This window comes from Microtus oregoni, unplaced genomic scaffold, assembly GCF_018167655.1.
Source record: "Microtus oregoni isolate MIOR12 unplaced genomic scaffold, Mior012 000006F_ref0000085, whole genome shotgun sequence".
NCBI classification, from domain to species: domain Eukaryota; kingdom Metazoa; phylum Chordata; class Mammalia; order Rodentia; family Cricetidae; genus Microtus; species Microtus oregoni.
Window position 1 is genome coordinate 9,918,224 of NW_024543065.1, and position 19,060 is coordinate 9,937,283.

At 43.2% G+C, this 19,060-nt stretch overlaps 1 protein-coding gene across 13 annotated transcripts in view; it reads left to right on the forward strand.

The window, feature by feature from the left end:
• Window positions 1–2,191: 2,191 nt before the first annotated feature.
• Ptprk (protein tyrosine phosphatase receptor type K) overlaps window positions 2,192–19,060 on the forward strand; it is a 525,156-nt gene continuing 508,287 nt past the window's right edge. For 3 of the 13 annotated variants that reach the window (XM_041654400.1, XM_041654402.1, XM_041654401.1), the window contains exon 1: window positions 2,212–2,501. In XM_041654400.1, coding sequence (XP_041510334.1) covers window positions 2,405–2,501 — 97 coding nt within the window. In that variant the 5' untranslated portion in view covers window positions 2,212–2,404. Of the gene's footprint in view, window positions 2,502–19,060 lie in introns of all 13 variants that reach the window. The other 10 variants (XM_041654406.1, XM_041654407.1, XM_041654408.1 and 7 more) reach the window with 5 other exon arrangements.

The following is a 19,060-nucleotide window of genomic DNA, read 5'->3' on the forward strand; positions in this document are numbered from 1 at the left end:
AAGAATATGAACATTTCAGTGATTTTTTTTCTTAAATGAAAAATGCCAGAGCAGGAGAGTGGAGATTTCAAAAACAGCCAACTACCAAACTGATGGTGAGCCCCACTGGTCCACTTTAGCTGTGAGCCCTAAGGATAAACGGACCACTTCACTTGCTCAAAATGTTACTGCTTTTCTCCTGGTCTTGTTGAGAAGCCATCTCTGCTGATTCCTTGTAAGAATTTCCTCCTTTCTCTTCTTTTTCCTCTTCCCCCCCCCCCTTTTTTTGGTGTGTGTGTGTGGGGGCAGTAAATTGCTTCACCCCTGTCTTGCTATTGCCTGAGCTCACTGAAGCCGAGTATAGTCTGGATTCCTCCCTGTGATACTGCCCATCTAAGGGGCCTGGCCCATCTTGAGCACTCCCAAAGCATTATCTGTACTGTTACTCCTCCATCATAGAGAAAATAAAAAAAAAAATTCTTTATCTCTTGTTCCAGGGAATGGCTATGATAAGAAGTGGTCTACATCTCTATAGGGTTTTGTTTACAAACAATTTGCCAAATCATGAGTGTCTCTCATCATTCTTGCAAGAATAAAACAGGTGAATTCACATGGACAGAGGAGTTTGCTTTCCTTTTACTGTGGCAAATTACTGCTAATTTTTTTTTAGAAAGTCCTGCTAAATCTTCAGAAAGGAAAATAATAGGTTTTGGTTACCTGTGATCTAGAAAAGCTCCTAGGTGTAAGAAATAGGGCCCCAGGGTACACTGTGCTTCAAGTTATAGGTTAATGAGCAAAGGTTCAGCCACGTTGTACCCTGAGGGAGGAAGCCTGCATTCTGTTGAAATGAATTGACAAATGTTAGGCTGGTTACAAGTGCTAATGAGCAATCAAGACGGGAGTTTAATGAAGTTTCTCTCTCAGCAAATAAAAAAAAATGCACTTTCTCCTTCTTGATCTATATGCATGTATAATATATGTACATAGATATGTATGTATCTAGATATATACAGAGATGGCATACAGTTACTTGCATTTATATTTCCTGTTCAAAACCTAGTCATACCAGCATATATGTGTTGCAGAACGATGTGGCTTTGTAAATGGCGAGAATGTTACGTTAAATTGAATCTCACCTCATTTTGATTTAAAAAGGCTAAAGATGTCTGAGTGGCTGACAGGTGTCAATCAAGACTATTGTTAGAACTTGCGTATACGGCATCAAAATTCGAAGTCAAAGTTATGCTTACTCAATTGTGATCACACTTGCTTATGTCATATTTTGCAGGCTTAAATAAAGTAAACAGCTATACAGCGTTGCTACAGAAGCAAGTCAGGGTGGCATTTGGTGAAACCCCGTCAAGCTCCTAAGGCAGCAAAGGGACAGAGTTTAAAGATGTTAGCGCAGCAAAGGGTTCCTTCAGAGCAACCATGCTGTCGGGGCAAAGTCCTTTTATTAAGTACTCATTTCTTAAATAGATACAAGATAATAAAAAACAAAACGCAAACCACTCTCTACTACACCAGGCTAGGCAAAGGCAGAGGGATAGGAGCTTCTCCAGCAACAAGCAAAGCCAGTGACGCGGCAAGTAAATTCAGATATTCTGTAAATGACAAACCAGAAATGAGGAACGCCAGCTGTTCACACTGGAAACTTACCCAACATTTTATTTTAGTCCAAGTTTTATTTATTATGAGAACAAACGAGAGTAAGTTTTCAGTGGGGGTAGGGAGTCTTATTCCTTACCACAGCAATAAGGAACAGTGAAATTTCAGTGCAGCTCGGCGTTTTAAAGGTTGCTCCCCTGTCTTCCTATCACCAACCGCTCCGGTGGAACCGCCACCTCGGGGACAGAACCCCAGGACGCCTCTTCTCGGGCGCCTCCTCCGAGGTTCTCCCACTGTCCACCCACACTCCTGCCTCTCAAGACTCGCTCCTAGGGGATCAGGCAGTGAGCTGCGCCGCGTCCCTCTTTCCGGCTCGCAGCCCAGGAGCCGCGCGGCCACCGAGCCCAGGTGGCGAACAAAGGCTGCGCGGGGCGCGCGGCCGGGCTGGCGCGCGTCTTCCCGGTAGGAGGCGACGGCGGCGGTGGCGCGCGCCGGAGCCCGCATTCCACCGAAGCGGCCGGAGCCCGCGGGGCGACGTCACCCCAGGCTCCGCCCCCGTCCCTCCCCGAGCAAAGTAACTCTGGACTACCCTGAGCTGCCTCTACCGAGCATGGAGAGCAGTGGCCGCGGCTGGCGGGCGACGCTTTCGCCCGCGAGGTAGTTTGCCGACGTTGTGCAAGGACGAAAGTGCTGGCGGGTGGCCGCGGCGTCCCCGCGAGCCCCCCACGAGGCCGGGCGGGCGGCTGGCTGGTGGATTTCGCCGCGATACCCCCGGAGGCTCTTTGCAAAGCTGCTTGAAACTTCTCCCAAACTCGCCATGGATGTGGCGGCGGCGGCGCTGCCTGCTTTTGTGGCGCTCTGGTTCCTGTCCCCGTGGCCTCTCCTGGGGTCGGTCCAAGGCCAGTTTTCAGCAGGTGAGTGGTCGGTGGTGGGGGGCATCTGGGGTCTGTGGCTGTCCTCAACCTTGGGCTCTGAGGGAGGAGGAACTAGCTGGTTGCCGGGACTGGGCATTCGGGAGGCATTTGCTCGGAGTGTTGGGGTGGGGGGGTGCAGGTTGAAGCCAGGTCTGTCCTGGGAGTTTGTGTCAGGCGGGGCGAGGTCAGGAGGTGGGCGCCACCCCGCTCAGGTAACTTTTACGTTCGCGACCCATTGTTTCCGAGGCTGGCCGGGCACGCAGACAGCCCCGGGTATACTGGATGGAGTCTGGCGACCTTGCTTTTCTTGGGTGAACCGTAGATATCTTGGGCGTCGGGAAAGCAGTCCTCACAGCCTTAGTTAGGGAAGAGAGAAAGAAAAAGTACTTAGGGCTCCCGGGACCACTATTCTTTGGCTCGCCGAGCGGGCTGGTGGCTCTCTGCCGCCAGACTGTTCAAAAAATTACCCGGGAAGCTTTTGTCAGAATTGTGGGGACGCATAGGGACTGACATCGGCACGCTCTGCCAGGTGCTTTTTGTCCCGGGAATAACCTCCTCTGACTATTGTCCAACTACTTCCCTGTGACTCTCGGAGGCTTCTTCCTCCTCCGCTGAGGGTTGAGAGTTGCTCCTGGGTTGATTACAGGGCGCAGCGTAGAGCATGTTGCATGTGTATGTTGGCGGAACCCGTACGACGTTTGGAAATGTGACTCTTAGGATAGAATCAAAGCTGTCCTGGGCAGCGAGGGCTGGGCGCCCATTCCCGGAAGGCTTACCCTGCTTATGTACTGAAGCCAGCACAAAACTGGCTCCACATCTCCCTGAGTCCGCCTGGATGACCCGGGCTGGGAACGTTCTCAGTCCACCAGGGCAACCCGGGTAGAGAGACGCGACGCAGAGTTCCATGGTTATCCCCTTTTGAATCTCACAGAAGACCCTGGACTCCCGGTCTCTCGGACTGGTTGTCTCTGTTCCCATCCACTTTTGATATCCTTCCTGGAGATCGGTTTCTTTTGTGTGTCGTCCGCCGGCTCTGAAGTTTCACCTGGTGGACTCTGGGGAGCGAGCTCCCAGGTTGATCTTCTGCCTCCCGCAGGGCTTGACAACTTTTCTGGCCAACCGCCCCGGCCCCGCGCTTTTGGCGGGCGCATCTGCTGCCTGGGTTCCTAGGACAGATGGAAACACAGAAGGGCCGAAGGGTGACGGGAAACGAGACTGTCGCGCTTCTGGCTGAACCGACAGGATGCGTAGACCGAACTTACTTTGTATTTGACAGTTTCATTGTTGAGACTGCCCGATTTCCTGGAAATAAACTCACCAGGTTGTTTTCCGGAGCAAATCCTTCATTAGCTTTTCTTCTCCCCTCCCCCATTTTCAACTGTATACTGGGACTTAGAGCTCAGATTCTGGTGCCTGAGTGTACCCTCCTCTTAGGCAGAGGCTGTGAAATGGTAGCAGGCAAAGGAGAAACCATGTATCTAGGTGATGTGCAGAGGGCACCAGTTCTATGCAGTGAGCTCCGACGACTTAATTTAATTCTCTCCGGGTTCAGTATTACCGCCTGCGTCTCTGCCATACAATGCTGTTAGTATTGGAACCATGCTTGATGTAACTCATTATATGCAGCAAGTTGGAGGGAGTATTGATTTCTACACAGTGCTTGTCACTACGCGGAGAGCGTAGCTTGAGAAGACATGTAGTTTGCTAATTGAACTTTACCAGTTGCATGATTAAACTCATGTATTCGGGACTGGCGACTAGTGATGTCTTCACAGCCGATGGATATAGGTTCAACATTGGAGAAACTTTTCTCTTTCAAAGTGTTATTTATCTTTTCCATGAACGTGTACTGAGAATGCCTCATCACAGGGCGCAGATGTGCTTCTGAGAGTTTATTATGAATGCTGCCCGTTCTCACAGAACTGCTAACATCTTCTTGCTATTCAGGATATGCATGTATGCCCACAACCAAAGGTCTTTTATCTCTCAAGTTTAAAGTCACGTTTTGGACTTATCAGTCTGTCTCCAGAGATTTAAAGTTGGTTTTGTAGGCATTTCTTTTTTTTTCCCCCTAGTTGTCATAAATCATTTGGTATTGTAATGTCATTAAACTCTTTGGCATATTTGTGAAAAAATATTGATTGGCGTTGGAGATGAATTAGAGATTCAAAAAAATTGGAAGTGCTCTTTTATTTCTTGCTTTTTTTTCTTCTGATAGCCTTTTAAATAATGAACATCTGGAGAAATTTAAATAAACATGCATTAAAGATCGAAAGAGGCATATTTTCAAAGTTTTAAAGTAGTCCATTCTCTTAAATATGTATTAGGAATCATGATTACCAAGGTCAGGTCGTCACTTTTCAATATTACTGTGTGGCTGTACATGTTGTACGCGTCAAAAACAAATTGGGGAGGATACTGTAGTTGGGGATTTGAAATGTCCTTTACACACTGAATCTCTTTGTGTCTCAATCACACATTAACACTTTCCTATCACAACCGGCTTTTTTTTTTTTTTTCTGTTTGCTTTTCAAGTCTAAAAGCGGCCGCATGGCAAACATCTTTAAAGCCAGGGCTTTCTGAATTTCACCCTTCACGCTAGCCTCTGAAAACAACACTTGCATCTGCATTCTATCCAGGAAAACTGAGGTATGGGAGACCAGAGTGTTAGAACAGTCTGTTTCCTGGGATGCGTGGCTGTTCTTGTTGGTCTCACCATGCAAGCAAGCTTTCTGTAGAACTCATGACCGACAAAACCTGTCTTGCTTGGAAACTCAGCTTTCTCATCTATAAAATGGGGATAATAATACGTGTTCCGACCTTTCCACATAGTTTTTATGAGGACCAAGTGAAGTCGTTTATGTGGACCAGCACTGTCAACTGTAAAGCATGGCTCAGCTATCTGGGGTGTAATCATCATAAATTAAGGTAGCCTGAGTGCCAGAGTTTCAGCTTTTATGGCTCTTAAACTCTTAGAACTCTCGGTAACTATAGGCTGTTCAGCAAGGTGTGTGTGTGTGTGTGTGTGTGTGTGTGTGTGTGTGTGAGAGAGAGAGAGAGAGAGAGAGAGAGAGAGAGAGAGAGAAGGATAGTGTCGTGATTTTAAGGTGATTTGTTGAACTGGTTCAGTGTTTCCTCAGTGTGGAGAATTACATGTAACTTTGGATGCAGTCTTACCAATGACCTAGAGAGGGACTATTGTGTCTGCTATGAAGTGAGCCTGGGAACGCTTGCTGCTCAAGATTTTGCCTTGGATCAGGTCCTGGCACATCACCCTGGTCATTCCTTAGGACCTTACAACAAATCAAAACAGACCCCCTTGCCTTGTGTCTGGCTTCTTGCTGTCTCTAGTACAAAATTAAATTTCTCTTACTCTGATTATCTCCTGGGCAGATACTTTGGAGCCGGCTCGTGTTTAAGGCTTGCCATTTAGTTCTCTAATTTTGATGGACTGGTATTCTTTGTTGTCTAAATACATTAAAATTCCGAATTCTGCGCCCTAATAATGATATGGATAATTTCAGGACTGTTTTTCTTTCTCAATGGTTCCCTTATATTTGAGTTTCCTAGCCTGTGAGATGTCATTTTGTGTCTGCCTGCCCAGACGGGAAGAGGCAGGTTTGGCTGCTGTTTGGTCATTGGCATGTGTGTTGCTGACAGCTCTTCTCTTTGTATTCATGAATGTGAATCTCGAAAATAAATCAATAAATCAACCCCTCTGTTACTGTGTCCCTCTTTCACACTTCGGCCCACACCTCCCTGATAACAACTTAGCTCCACATCCATAGTCAGCAAACCAGAAGCTTGTCGCTTTTGCTAAATATCTTTAGGTACTGTGTATGTTTGAAAATGCTAGCCATATGACCGGTCCACTACCCAAAACTAAACCAGTGCTCTCACATACCAGACCCTCTCCTATGTCCAGTATTGATGTATTAGTGCCTATGTGTGGAGCCTTAAATTTGCATGACATAATTTCATATGGAGAAAGTGTGTTGGCTACCACTCATATTCTCCCAGGATTGTATTTAGACAGAGGAGGTTATACTGAGTGTGGATCTGTACTGTTCCCATTTCTCCAACTTAGTTTTTCATGGAGGAAAGGACAAAGGATTGTTGAAGGCTGAGAGCAGGAACTATCAAAAGAATTTACAGACAAAATAAAAAGGGCGCATGTGTGCGTGTGTGCATGTGTGCGTGTGTCTGCCTGTGTGTGTGTGCGTTATGTGTTTGTGTGCGCATGTGTGTGTGTGTGTTCGTGTGCACGTGCACATACATGCATGATGTCATTTACCTAGTTTTCAGAAGATGGAAAAGCGTCTTTTTTTTCTGAGTCATTTATTAGAATTGGCCTCTTTGCCTTTGTCCAAACAGATTCATTTCTTATTCTGAGAGTGCAAACATTTCCCTCTGTGTATTCCTCTCAGACATTCCCCTTTGATCATCTGTGTCTGGTCTGTGTTCCTCTATCAAATGGGGTTTCTCTGCCTAAAAAGGTTGTAATTGCTTTTGAACATGAGTTGTTTTATGCAGCAGAATCCATGCTGTTGATCATAGTTACTGAGAAATTGTACAAAACATATCAAGTCACCCTATATCTTAAAATCGTATTTGATTACAAAGCTGATGAATAATACATCCATCGGACTGCTCTTTATTTCAAAAACAAGCCTGCATATCCATGAAATAATTTTTTTTAGTGTCACAGAATGTTTGCTTCTTGTGGTTATCCATTCCTGAGTGAAAGGCATCATAGTCCCTTTTGTAAGAGGGGGTGGAAAATTTGAATACCATGTTGCCTAGCGCTCTAGATAAGTGGATAATTTATATCCAACTGTGCCTTGGAAAACTTTTTGGAAGTTGCCACATTTGGATGCTTATAGCACGAAGCCCAAGGCAGAAACTTGGCGAACTTTAGACCCCACTCAGTGCAGACATGACACACATGATTGATGGAAATTCCCCAAAGAATCAGAGCGGTTCATAAGACATATTACTAAATTAATTTCTCAAGACAGAGTTTCTCTGTGTAACAGTTCTGTCTGTTCTGGAACTCGCTTTGTAGACTAGACTGGCCTTTAGCTCATGGAGATCTGCCTGCCTCTGCCTCCCAAGAGTAGGAATTAAAAGTGTGTGTCAACAATGCCCGGTCATAAGACACATTTTATGCAGTCAGTTATGAGATGTGTGTCTCTATTCATCTTGAATTCTTTTCAGATTTCTTTTTTTTTTTCTTCTTTTATTCCTCCCTTCTTCCCTTCCTCCTTTCCTCCCTTCCTCTCTTCTTCCCTTCCTTCTTCTTTCCTTCTTCCTTCCTTCCTTCCTTTCTTTTCTTTTTTGATTTGGGTTAATGTTTTGGTTAGTCCCTCATATAAAAACTTGACTGTGTGTTCGGTCTCAGGTTGTTGAGGTTCTGGGAAAACGCTGAAGTGGGCATGCAAGGACTGTATTGATTCTGTTGTGGAACACTGCCATTTCTCCACTTAACCCTGGTGCAAAGTATTTTTTTTGGCATTCTGCTATTTATTGATAATCCAGAAAAACATATTAAAGGCTTATTTTGTCATTTACAATTATTTTAGGTGCAAAGAAAGTGGTCTTAAGTGAAATAATTCATGCTTCCACTTAGGTGACTGTAGAGCCCAGTGAATGAAAAAGCGATGAGCTGGGCGATGCTGGCTGAGTCTTCTACCGGCATCATGGGGTAGGGGAGCCAAAGGGAAGCCTTTGTCGGAATGAAGCCAAAGGGGAGTGTTCTAGGGAATTATGGGAATAATACTTTTCAGTTATTTAGTTGGGAGAGCCGAAAGCTTTAAGTATGTCTATCTTAATGATAGTGTGAACTTCAGTGCCAAAGTCTCATACTAGGAAGACGCTGAGGAAAAGAGGTGATGGAGTTGAAAGTGTCTACTTACATTCTTTGAAAGACTACTGAAAGTCTATTCGTATTTCTTTTCTATTTTGTAGAGGAGAAACTGAATTTATACTAAGTGAACTATTTGTTCTTGTTCACTTTCCTGTTCTATTATATATTACGTACGTAGTAAGTATGTAATAAAACTTTCAGATTGGCCTCTGTGTCGCCACCTTTCCCAGTGCCTCCTGCTCCTGAATTAGCTGTCCAGGCTGGAACTCTGGACCTTGTCCTAGGCAGCTGCTGGACTGGCCATCGAAATTCTCCTAATTGTAGTTGGGCAGTGTGCTGGTCAAGCAACTGCCTAAGTGGAAGAAGTGAGAGCCTGGTCCCAGCTCCTCGGTGTCATTTGGTAGTAAGGGCAAGAACAGGAAAGAGGCCTTTCTCTGGCCAAGACGTCATGGTTGATTGCTGTCTGGTCCTTGTGTTCCTAGCATTTGTGTGGTCTATGGAGCATCAGCATTAGCTTGGCTTGGGACCTCGTGGTGGTCTCTGGTCAGCCCTACATATATTAGATTGGAATCTGTATTTCAATCAGGTGATTTGCTTGTCCGTTTTAATTTTTGGAAACATTGTATTAGAACAAGCTAAGCTTGAAAAAAGATTGTCACATGCACTTCATTGTAGGATTGTTTTTTTTTTTTTTTTTTTAAATATTTATTTATTTATTATGTATACAATATTCCTTCTGCGTGTATGCCTGAAGGCCAGAAGAGGGCACCAGACCTCATTTCAGATGGCTGTGAGCCACCATGTGGTTGCTGGGAATTGAACTCAGGACCTTTGGAAGAGCAGACAACGCTCTTAACCACTGAGCCATCTCTCCAGCCCTCATTGTAGGATTGTAAGGGTTGTGATTAAGGATTAAATTATGACATAAAATAAATATCTCTGGGTTTATAATTATTTTTATAGATTTTGAAAAAGATTTATTGTTTTTGTCTTATGTATATGAGTGTTTCGTTTCCATGTATGTCTGTGTGCCGTGTGCTAGGTTGGTGCCTATGGAAGTCAGAGGAGAACTTCATATCTTCTGGAATTGGAGCTATACATGGATGTGAGTTGTCGTTGGGTACTAGGAATCTTGACCCCAGGTCCTTTGTAAAAACAATTGCTCTAAATCACAGAGCCACCTGTCAAGCCCCAGATTTATAATTACTATTTATATTTCCTGATAATAATTTAGCATCCCTGACACATCAAAATAATTAAGATTACATGAGGTTTTTTTTTTATATTTAATGAACACTCAGGCTTGAGAAGAATTTTTTTTCACAAGAAGACAAATATAAAGCTAACGTTTTAGTTATGGATGTTACTTGAAAGAATATTATGGGTGCGGATACTGTCTAAGGAACCATAAATACTATGCATAAACTACCTTTGCTTGATTTAATGTTGGTAAGGGAAATAATATTCCCTCTGACATTAGTACCAATTGTCTCTCTCTTTATAACTTTCTTCCAAGGTCTCTGTAATAGGGAGCATGTTTGTAGGTCAGTCAAATTTAATGAATTGGAGTTATTAGATAGAATACATTCAATTTCACAGGAATTGTTTTTCCAGTTTTTTTTTCTGTTCATATTTAAGCACAGAGATTGTCAGCTTTCTCAAGAGAAAAAATTATTATGTAAAAGACAGTGTACACTGTTCATGTCAAAACACAGTTTTCCTTGCATTTTATAGCTTGCTTTAGCATTCTTTTAGAAAATGAATTTCCCCAAAGACCTAATTGCCTCTTTATTAATGAGTCTGCAAGTGTTTTTTTGCTATTCATTTACTGTTCTAAATGTGTCTACTTTTGCTAGCAGTTTCAACAGTGAAGTCTCTGATGAAATCACAATTGCTATGTTTGTTTTTGCTGTTTACTAGTGATTTGGAAAAATACTGGCGTAATGACATGGTTATAACGGCGAGTAATGAAAGGCAAAAAGTATAAATGAATGTTAACCTCTGCTCGTTGATAACACCGTGATCGTAGAAGCTTGAGTTTGGGGATGGTATATAGCAAGAATCTCTGTGCTTTTGATATTGTAAATAAGAATCAACTTAGCCTACAGTGTCTGAACTGTGAGAAACAGAGCTGTTGGGATTAATAAGTTGTGGATTGATAAATTCCGTATCGACTTAATACTTTGGGGTTTAAGAGGGAGATCTAATTAGAGACAATTATCAGGCAGGCATGGAAAACCTCAGAATTTTTCACACACCTTCAGGAACTTTGGAATTTAAACGTTCTCATCAATCATTTCTCTCTCTTTTTTTTCCTAATTTTATTCCAAGTTTACTAGGCCTACTCTCCCCCCCCCTCCTTTAGCTATACTTAGGTGTATTTAATCTCTTATCCACTGAAAAAGGAAAATTTTCCCAAAGCAATTACAAAAACAGTAGATCTGCCATTTGCTGAGGGCCTATGACCTAGCAAAATCTAGGATCAATGTGTTACATATTTTAAAATCTCCGCAATATCCTTTTGTTTCCATTCTACACACGGGCTTAGAGAGGGGAAAGCCATCAGTGTCTCCAGAGATCCTGTGAGGAACTGGTTGAGACAGGATTTGTTATTGAGCGAATGCACAAGCATGGAGTGATTACCCATTTTCCTTTCAGATTAGCAGAAAATGCAACAAACTGGAGAGGCCGCTACAGTGTCACTTGCAGTGGAATGAAATTAGATGTGAACAATTGAAGGGAGGAATGAAGGACCGTGTGTGTGTGTGTGTGTGTGTGTGTGTGTGTGTGTGATGTCTGTCTGTCTTTCTGTGTGTGTGTCTAAAATCTTCCTGGTAGGAAGCCAGGAGATAGTGAGGGGTGGCGGATTACTGGGGGGAGACATTGGGTTCGATGTCACATCAGGGGCGCTGGGTGGGGTGAGGGTTGGGAAGCTGAGGCTTAGCTGCTAAGGGTAGAGTGGAGGACTACGAGAGGAAGGGGTTTGTGTCCTCCCAGGTTTCTGTTATTACAGAGCAGGTGTTTGCGCTCAGGGCAGACTTACTCTTGTATTTCCCCTTGAGTCATACTTTAAAAGCAGGGAATGTATTATTTTCATTATTTTATCCTCCCTGTACTGAATGAATCCAGCTTTAAGCTAATGACTTGTACATCTGATGCAACTTGCTCAGAGTGGTCTATCCGGGAAGAACTTCACCTTTCATTCAGTATCTGAAGCTGGATGTGGTGGTTCATGCTTTTGATTCCAGCAGAGGTAGGGGGGTCTGGGAGACCTGGGTCAGCCGGGTCTACATAGTGTTAGTCAGGGCTATATAAGACCTTGGCTTACAAAAGGAACAGAACCCAAACTGATTTAGTACTTGAGTCACATTTGTTATAACACACATAGCATTCTGCTTATTGATAATTTTTTCCTTTATTTATTATATATACACAGTGTTCTGTCTACATGTATGCCTGCAGGCCAGAAGAGGGCGCCAGATCTCATTACAGATGGTTGTGAGCCACCATGTGCGTGCTTGGAATTGAACTCAGGACCTCTGGAAGAGCAGCCAGTGCTCTTAACCACTGAGCCATCTTTCCAGCCCTTATTGATAATTTATATAAATAAAAAACATTCTATAACCAATTTTTTTTGTATCTAGAATTTTAAAATCAGTGCTTTCAAAATATAAACCTGTTTTACCCCCTGGGTTTTGATGACAAGTATCTAGTGATCCAAAGTGTCAATAATGTGTGTGAATGAAAGGGACGGTCAGATAGCTGCTTGATTTTCAGGTATGCTGATAGGACCTATTTATGCATATATGCATATGTATAACAGAACCAACAAGAGTACGAAAGTGTGGTCTAAGCTTTGGGAAATGAATACAATTGGTACAGTGAAACCAATCTACCGCTCTCTTACTCTCTGGACCCTAATATTGAAAACTGTGAAGTGCAGGTGCATTTGCATGACTTTGCTCTACTCATTTCTGCTACCCATGATGCATAGCTGTACTGTAGAACACAGAAATTAGGAAGAGATGCTAAACATTTGAAGTGTCAAGTGATGAATAAAGTGAAGAGAAATAGCAGCCGAGTGCGCAGTTACTCTTATTCTAGTACAGCGGTTCTTAACCTGTGGGTTGTGACATATCAAACATCCACATTACAATTCACAAAAGTAGCAACACTGCAGTTAGGAGGTAGCAATGAAATAATTTTATGGTTGCGGGTCACCACCACCTGGGGAGCTGTATTAAAGGATGGCGGTGTTTGGAACATTGAGAACCACTGTGCTAGTGAAAGGGTTACCCAGTATCTTAGTTTTATTTCTGGTTGTGGTAAAACACCCTGACAAAAACAGCTCACAGTTCCAGATTGTAGTTCACCATTGCTGGAGAGGTCAAGGTTTCAAGAACCTAGGTTAGTGAGTTACATCATAGTCATAGTCATGAGCTGTGAATTAGTACATACATGCTAACTGCTCAACTCCTTTCCTTTGCTAGCATACAATCTAGCATCCCTTGTCTAGGAAATGGTGCCACCTACAGTGGTCAGGTCTTCCTTTCTAAGTTATTGTAATCAAGGTAATCCCACAGACATGCCTGCAGGCCAACCTTATCTAGGCAATCCCTCATTGAGATTCTTAAGGACTTTTTCATTTGACATTTGTTTCTATTTTTGGGGGGAACATGTGTGTCTGTGTACCATATGCGCGAAGTGCCCACAGAGGTCCCTTGGGAACTGGGTGGTTGTAAGTTGCCACGTGGGTGTTAGGAATTGATCTTGGAGTCTCTGGAAGAGCGGCCAATGTGCTTAACTGCTGAGCCATCCTTTATTGCGATTCTATTAGGTGATTCTGAGTTGTGTCAATTCAACAACTGAAACTTAACTATCACACCCAGCCCTGCTTAAATAAATGTTGGTCCTAGTCTTTTAAGCTCTGGGATGATTAAGGACCATGACTTTCCAGATTAGGCAAAGATACTTCCATCATCCGTAATGGATGCCGTGGCCTGGGCATCTGGCTCAGCATATAGAAGTAAAGAGAACAGTCAAACTAGAGATTTATTGATTTCACCCTGTCTCTCCCTGCCACTTGAGCTTATTGTAATTTGCTTGTCAGTATGGAGAACTCCTTCAGTGATCATGTTTTCTCTTGTGTATTCTTACTTTCTCTATGGTTTCGTTTCTCTGTTTATGTCAGCGTAAGTTGTGTTAACTGAGTCCGAGTTGATGAAGTTTGTCATAATCTGGCTGGCTGGTAGCAGATGGTTCATATTTACCTCTCTACCTAAGTTCATATTTACATACTTAGGAACAAATATGTTTGAAAAAGGACTGGCAGAGACCTGAGACAAGGGAACAAAAGGCTTTGGAGATTGGGTCCAGAGCATTGAACGTGCAGCAGGAGGGAAACCATAACTGTCTGAGCTTTGCTCTCAACCCTTTTCTCTTTAATCCTTCATTTCCTCACAGTACTATGGGCATAGTCCAATGAAGAATGATTTTAATGTCTTCTCTTGTTACTCGGCCAGACACCTTTAAAGATAAAATGAGTAATGTGTGTGAAAAATCTTCTATAATTGTAAACTCACATAAAATGCAAATTCTGTTAGGGATGTAAACTTTGGTGATAAATAAATTATTGTTGAAGGCATAGGAATTGTGTATGCGGAAGAATGGAAATGAGAATCATAGATGCTTCATATATATTCATGTCTGAGTTATACAGTGCCTATGTAAATGCTGAGAAAGTGCTAAGATAAATAAAAGTTTATGTGGTCCCTGTGAACAATGGGTGATTCTGCTGTCATGTATCATCCAGTGTAGCCGCCCCCTCCTTCAGTTCTGCAGATACACAGGAATGCTACCAAATACCATTGGCATGTTTTCTATCTGTACCATAAATACCGTTTAAGGTAGTCCTTCCTATTGAACATGGATAAGCATACGGTGTAAGGACTGGGACCATGCTTAGCGTGCAATACGTATAGTTTTTCCCTTTTAGAGTTATGAAGAGATAGAAAATCCTCTTTCTGGGGCTGAGGCTGTGGCTCCTTTAGTAGAGTACCTGCCTAGCATACACAGAGCTCATCCTCAGCACCTCATAAAAACAGGGTGTGGTGACTCCCTGGAGTAGTTCCAGTGCTAGGGGGGGTGGCAATATGAGGATCGGGAGTTTATGGTTGTCCTTGAACACTTAGCAAGCTGGAGGCCAGTCTGGTGTACATGGAACCCTGTCCCCAAAACAAAACAAAAACAAAAACAAAACAAAACAAAACCAAAAACAATCAATCAAACAAACTAACAAAAACAACTACAAAATCAAAACAGCCTTTTCCATCCAAGATGACTTTTCTGTTTTTTTTAGCTTCTGGCCATGATTGTGATGATACCTTTTTAAATTCTATTCCTCATATCTTTAGTATTTGCTATGAGTCAATGCCAGGGCAAGTACTGAGGATGTTGGGAAGCATCTTGGAGCTTGGGAAGCCGGTATTTGACCTAGAGGAGGCCTCTTTCTATAGAGCTTCCTACCTAATGATTCACAGTGCAGCCGGAGGCTATTTTGTAACTGACCACACCTTCATGATTTGGCAAGTCTCAGAGATCAAGCTATCTCTCACAGTTTGTTGATCTGCTTCAGAACTTGCCTAGTATAATTCTAGTGTATGAGAGTCTCCTTTCTTTGAGATTACTGCCCCTCCCCAAAAGCAAAATACTGCAGAAGGAGAACTGTGCAAAAATTGCCATCATGATAGTAAAATTCCACTGAGCGGAATTTCCCCAAAGTTGAGTAACCTGAAGTGTAAACAGAGTCCTAGGAGGAGAGAATATTGCTGTTTTCCTAGATTCTGACAGGTGCTGGCTCCCCTGCCTGAGGCAGGAGTGGGAAGAATCTTCAGCAGGAAGGGTCTTCAACATAGGCCTCCACTGTATAGTACAGAATCACACATTTGTATCCTAAACGTTCTTAGGCAGAGTTTCTGGTTGTTGGCTGGATTTATATCTCTTGTGACCTATGGCTTTTGTTACCGGGACTCCAGGGTGCCTGGAGGCTTTCTCTGCTATTTCTCCCACTCCTCTTATCCAGAAATGAAGGTAGGCTGAGCACATCCACCCCCTAACTCCCCAGCTAGCATCCGTATCCCAGAAACAGAACACATTCCCTCCGGTACTTTGGTCGTCCTTTATGACAGGACATTGATAGTCATATTTAAACACATCCATCGTTTTTAATGGGAAACAGAGAACGTGGAATTTCTTCAGCAAGACCGATGCAGTCTGCTACCTGTGAATTTAGGAGAAAAGCAATTTTAGAAATGAGTAAATGTTTTCTAAGCCAAACTCAAACTTTCAAATTACATAGACATAGGCATTAAAAACAGAAGCAAAGAAAGCAAAGAATTTTAAACTGAGTAACTAATACTTTGTGCCCATTTCAAGTTTAGTCAAAACACAGCCACATGCTGGTGTCCGTTCTGTGTATTTGGTAATGCAGAGGCTCACGGCACTGGGCTGGACCGCGTATGGTCTTTGACATTCTCTTGATCTGTCCTTCCATCACTTGCCTTTAGTTTTCTCATTTGCATAGCAGGGCAATAAAGGTATCTGCTCCAGATATGTGTTTTGAGGAACGCTGAGCTTAAGTACTTAAAAGAGCACCTGGAGCACTGAGTTTAAGTACTTAGAAGTGTGAGTGGTTCATTAATAGCATCTATTCACTTTAATTGTCCTCATCACTACTGGACTAAGTCAACTTAAGTTTGCTGGGTAGCGAATCTCTTGCCGTTCTTTTTAAAAACCCTCTGGCTGCAGTATTTTTGTTTGTTTGCTTGCTTGTTTGGGTGTTTTTTTTTTTCACTTTTAAATAAGCCCAGCAGAGAAGATAATGGGGTAACTTGAACTAAGCCAAGGAATGCTTCGTGGTGATAGACGGATATAAGAGACAGTGCGATAAGGAGTGAACAGTTCAATGTTTTGGAAAACAAATTTCTGTGGCTGAGATTCTTTAACAATGAACAAGAAGTCGGTGATGTGTATGTGCGGGCATCCTCGTGGCCCACGTGTGTGGATAGATACTTGTGGAGGTTCAGAAGAGGGTGTTGGATCTTCTGGAGCTGCAATTGTAGGTGGTTGTGGGTTCTTTGGAAGAGGATGAATCTTTGGGTGAATGATCAGGAAAATAAACCAACACATTTAAAAGCCAAAATCCAAAGCCACAGCGAAAATCATGGTGCGAGCGTTAGGAGGGATCCATGAGAGGTATTAGTTTTAGGGCACTTCCTATGGTCTTGGAAGATGCATTCACAATTTCTTGAGCAGGTCGGATGCTGTGGGAAGTTTGAGACAAACAATACATGACTTAACCCCTGGAGATCTAAACTGAATTACAACGTGTTAACTTGGTGCTGGGAATAAGCTGTATGTGGGAATTGCCTAGGACATTCTCTTCTGCCTCAATCACTGTCTGTCCCAGTGAGACGTGTGTCTGGTGGACGAACAGCAGGCAGGCTGAGAAATCAGGGTAAAAGATGAGAGGCAGGCCCATCTGAGCTTTTCGTCAACTTCCAGAATGAACAAGGTGTGCGGCTGTTTCCTCTGTTTGCACTCAGCATCCGTGCTAACCAAAAGCATACTGCTGACATTTAGAATATGCATTTGCCCGTGGGTTCTTACAGCTAGGATTTTAGTTTGGAAGGTTGTGCGGAGATTTAAGCTTGCTTAGTACGCAATAGAATGAGGTGGTTTCAAACGCGTCCAAACTCCCAGAGTGTTTTAGGCCACTGCCTGCTGTCTGAAGCCATTTTCAGTGCCAGTCCAGGGTGGCAGGGTGTGATAAAATTCCTGACTATTGTTAGCACCTGTGCAGAGGGAGTCCTCTGAGAACATCTCGTGGATTTGAGCTCTGCACAGGTTCAGGTTTCTGGCGCTCAGTCAGTCTTAACGTTTTCCCAGTATCATTTCCAACTGCAACCTGTTTTCACTTTGCCTGTGTGGTGCTTGGGAAAGCTTGTTCTTTCCCGACCTAAAAGACTTCTTAAGCTCTCTGCGGGAGAAGCCCTTTGCAGCACAGCCTTGAATCCGACTGAACTCACACACTTACGGGATTTAACTGACCATGTCAGGACTACTTTGTGTCTTGACTGGTTGGGCCTAGTAATTACAGCTGTGGATTCATAAGCCCTTCCAGCTAAAAGTTGGTTTGTCTATTTTTACCTTTTAAGTTCTTCCAAGTTTCTTTACTTGTTGACTTCCTGGCATCCCGTTTTACCAGCTTCATAGGCGAAATAAAAATAATCATTAAGAAAACTCTAACAAAACAGTAACAACAATAGCCAACCCCAACTCTTGTTTGCGGTATACCTAATTTTGAGCTTAAAAAAAAAATAGTAAAATGGCTTCAAAGTCACAACTTGGTGACTCTTTAGAAAGCAGAGTCTTCTCTGTCTCAGACACAGTGCTACCAGAAGGATGCTGAGTCCAAAAGTGCCAGAGATGGGAGATTGACTAAAAGAACGTGAACCTCCCTGGTTCAAACTCCCTGGAAATCCACCACCAAGAAAGGTGAGGGATGAGATTAGGTTGTTTGCTGTTGGGTGCTTCAAATGGGGAGTGTCCTTTTCTCCCTAGTCTCATGAGGAACGCAAAGGCAGTTGAAACCTTGAGGGCGATGGGCTACTCCTTGCGGTAGGAGGTCGGAGCAGAAGAGCATTCCATTGCATTTGGCCCCCTTCTTTTCTGCTCATCGCTGTATCCACCCTCAGCAGGGTCTTCACAGTTTGGAGGTTAATTACAACAATCCTGTCCACCCCTAACATTCATTCACAACTATGCCACAGCTGTCCCCAGTGGCTATCGCTCTCTATACCACGGCGTGTTCAGTTCAACCCATTCAAACCATGTCATGCCATCACAAGAAGGACTTAAAAAGTAGAAAAATCTAAACAGTGACTCCTCCAATTTCGTGTTTTGATATGAACAGAAGCAGCTTCTGAGCCCTTTACATCCATCCCAGAATCTTGTGCAGAAACTATGTGCTTAAGAACTTTGGCAGTGGAGGGCTGAGATGCCTCCTCCTGTCTGTGCTGCTGGGGAAGCAGCCCCGTGTTAATCCAGGATTTGATATGGCATGCACAACTTTTACAGGTTTTAGGGGAAAAAAATGAAAAAAAAATTAATAAATTCAGCCTTGGAAAAGTTACTAAATGCTAAGCACCACTCATAAAACATAGACTAATGTATTTTACTTCATTAATATTAAAACAATAATTCACTTTTATACCATGAATAAAATAAGATGAAAAGCCATGGACTTCAGAGCACTTTACTCCAAAATGTGGCAGTATTCAACTACTTTAAGTTGCAGTGGAGTTTTGAATTGCAGAGGGTGCTGTTCTGCTTTGAGAAATGACAGAGCTGAACAGGTCTCTTTGGCCTTTCTCCTTACCTTCCCAGAAGCAGTGTTCAGGACTTGGCCAGAAATAGCATGAGCCCTGAACTTGGTTGGGGTGCCTTGCCATTTAATTAGAGGAAAGGAGCTCATGAATAAAGACCTTGCTGTTGCAGAAACCCAAAGTTTGATTGCCAACACCCACAGTGACCACAACCACCATCTGTAACTCCAGGCCCTAGACACACAGGTGGTGCACACACATCTGTGCAGGCAAACCAGCTACATACCTAATATATGTATCTATATTAA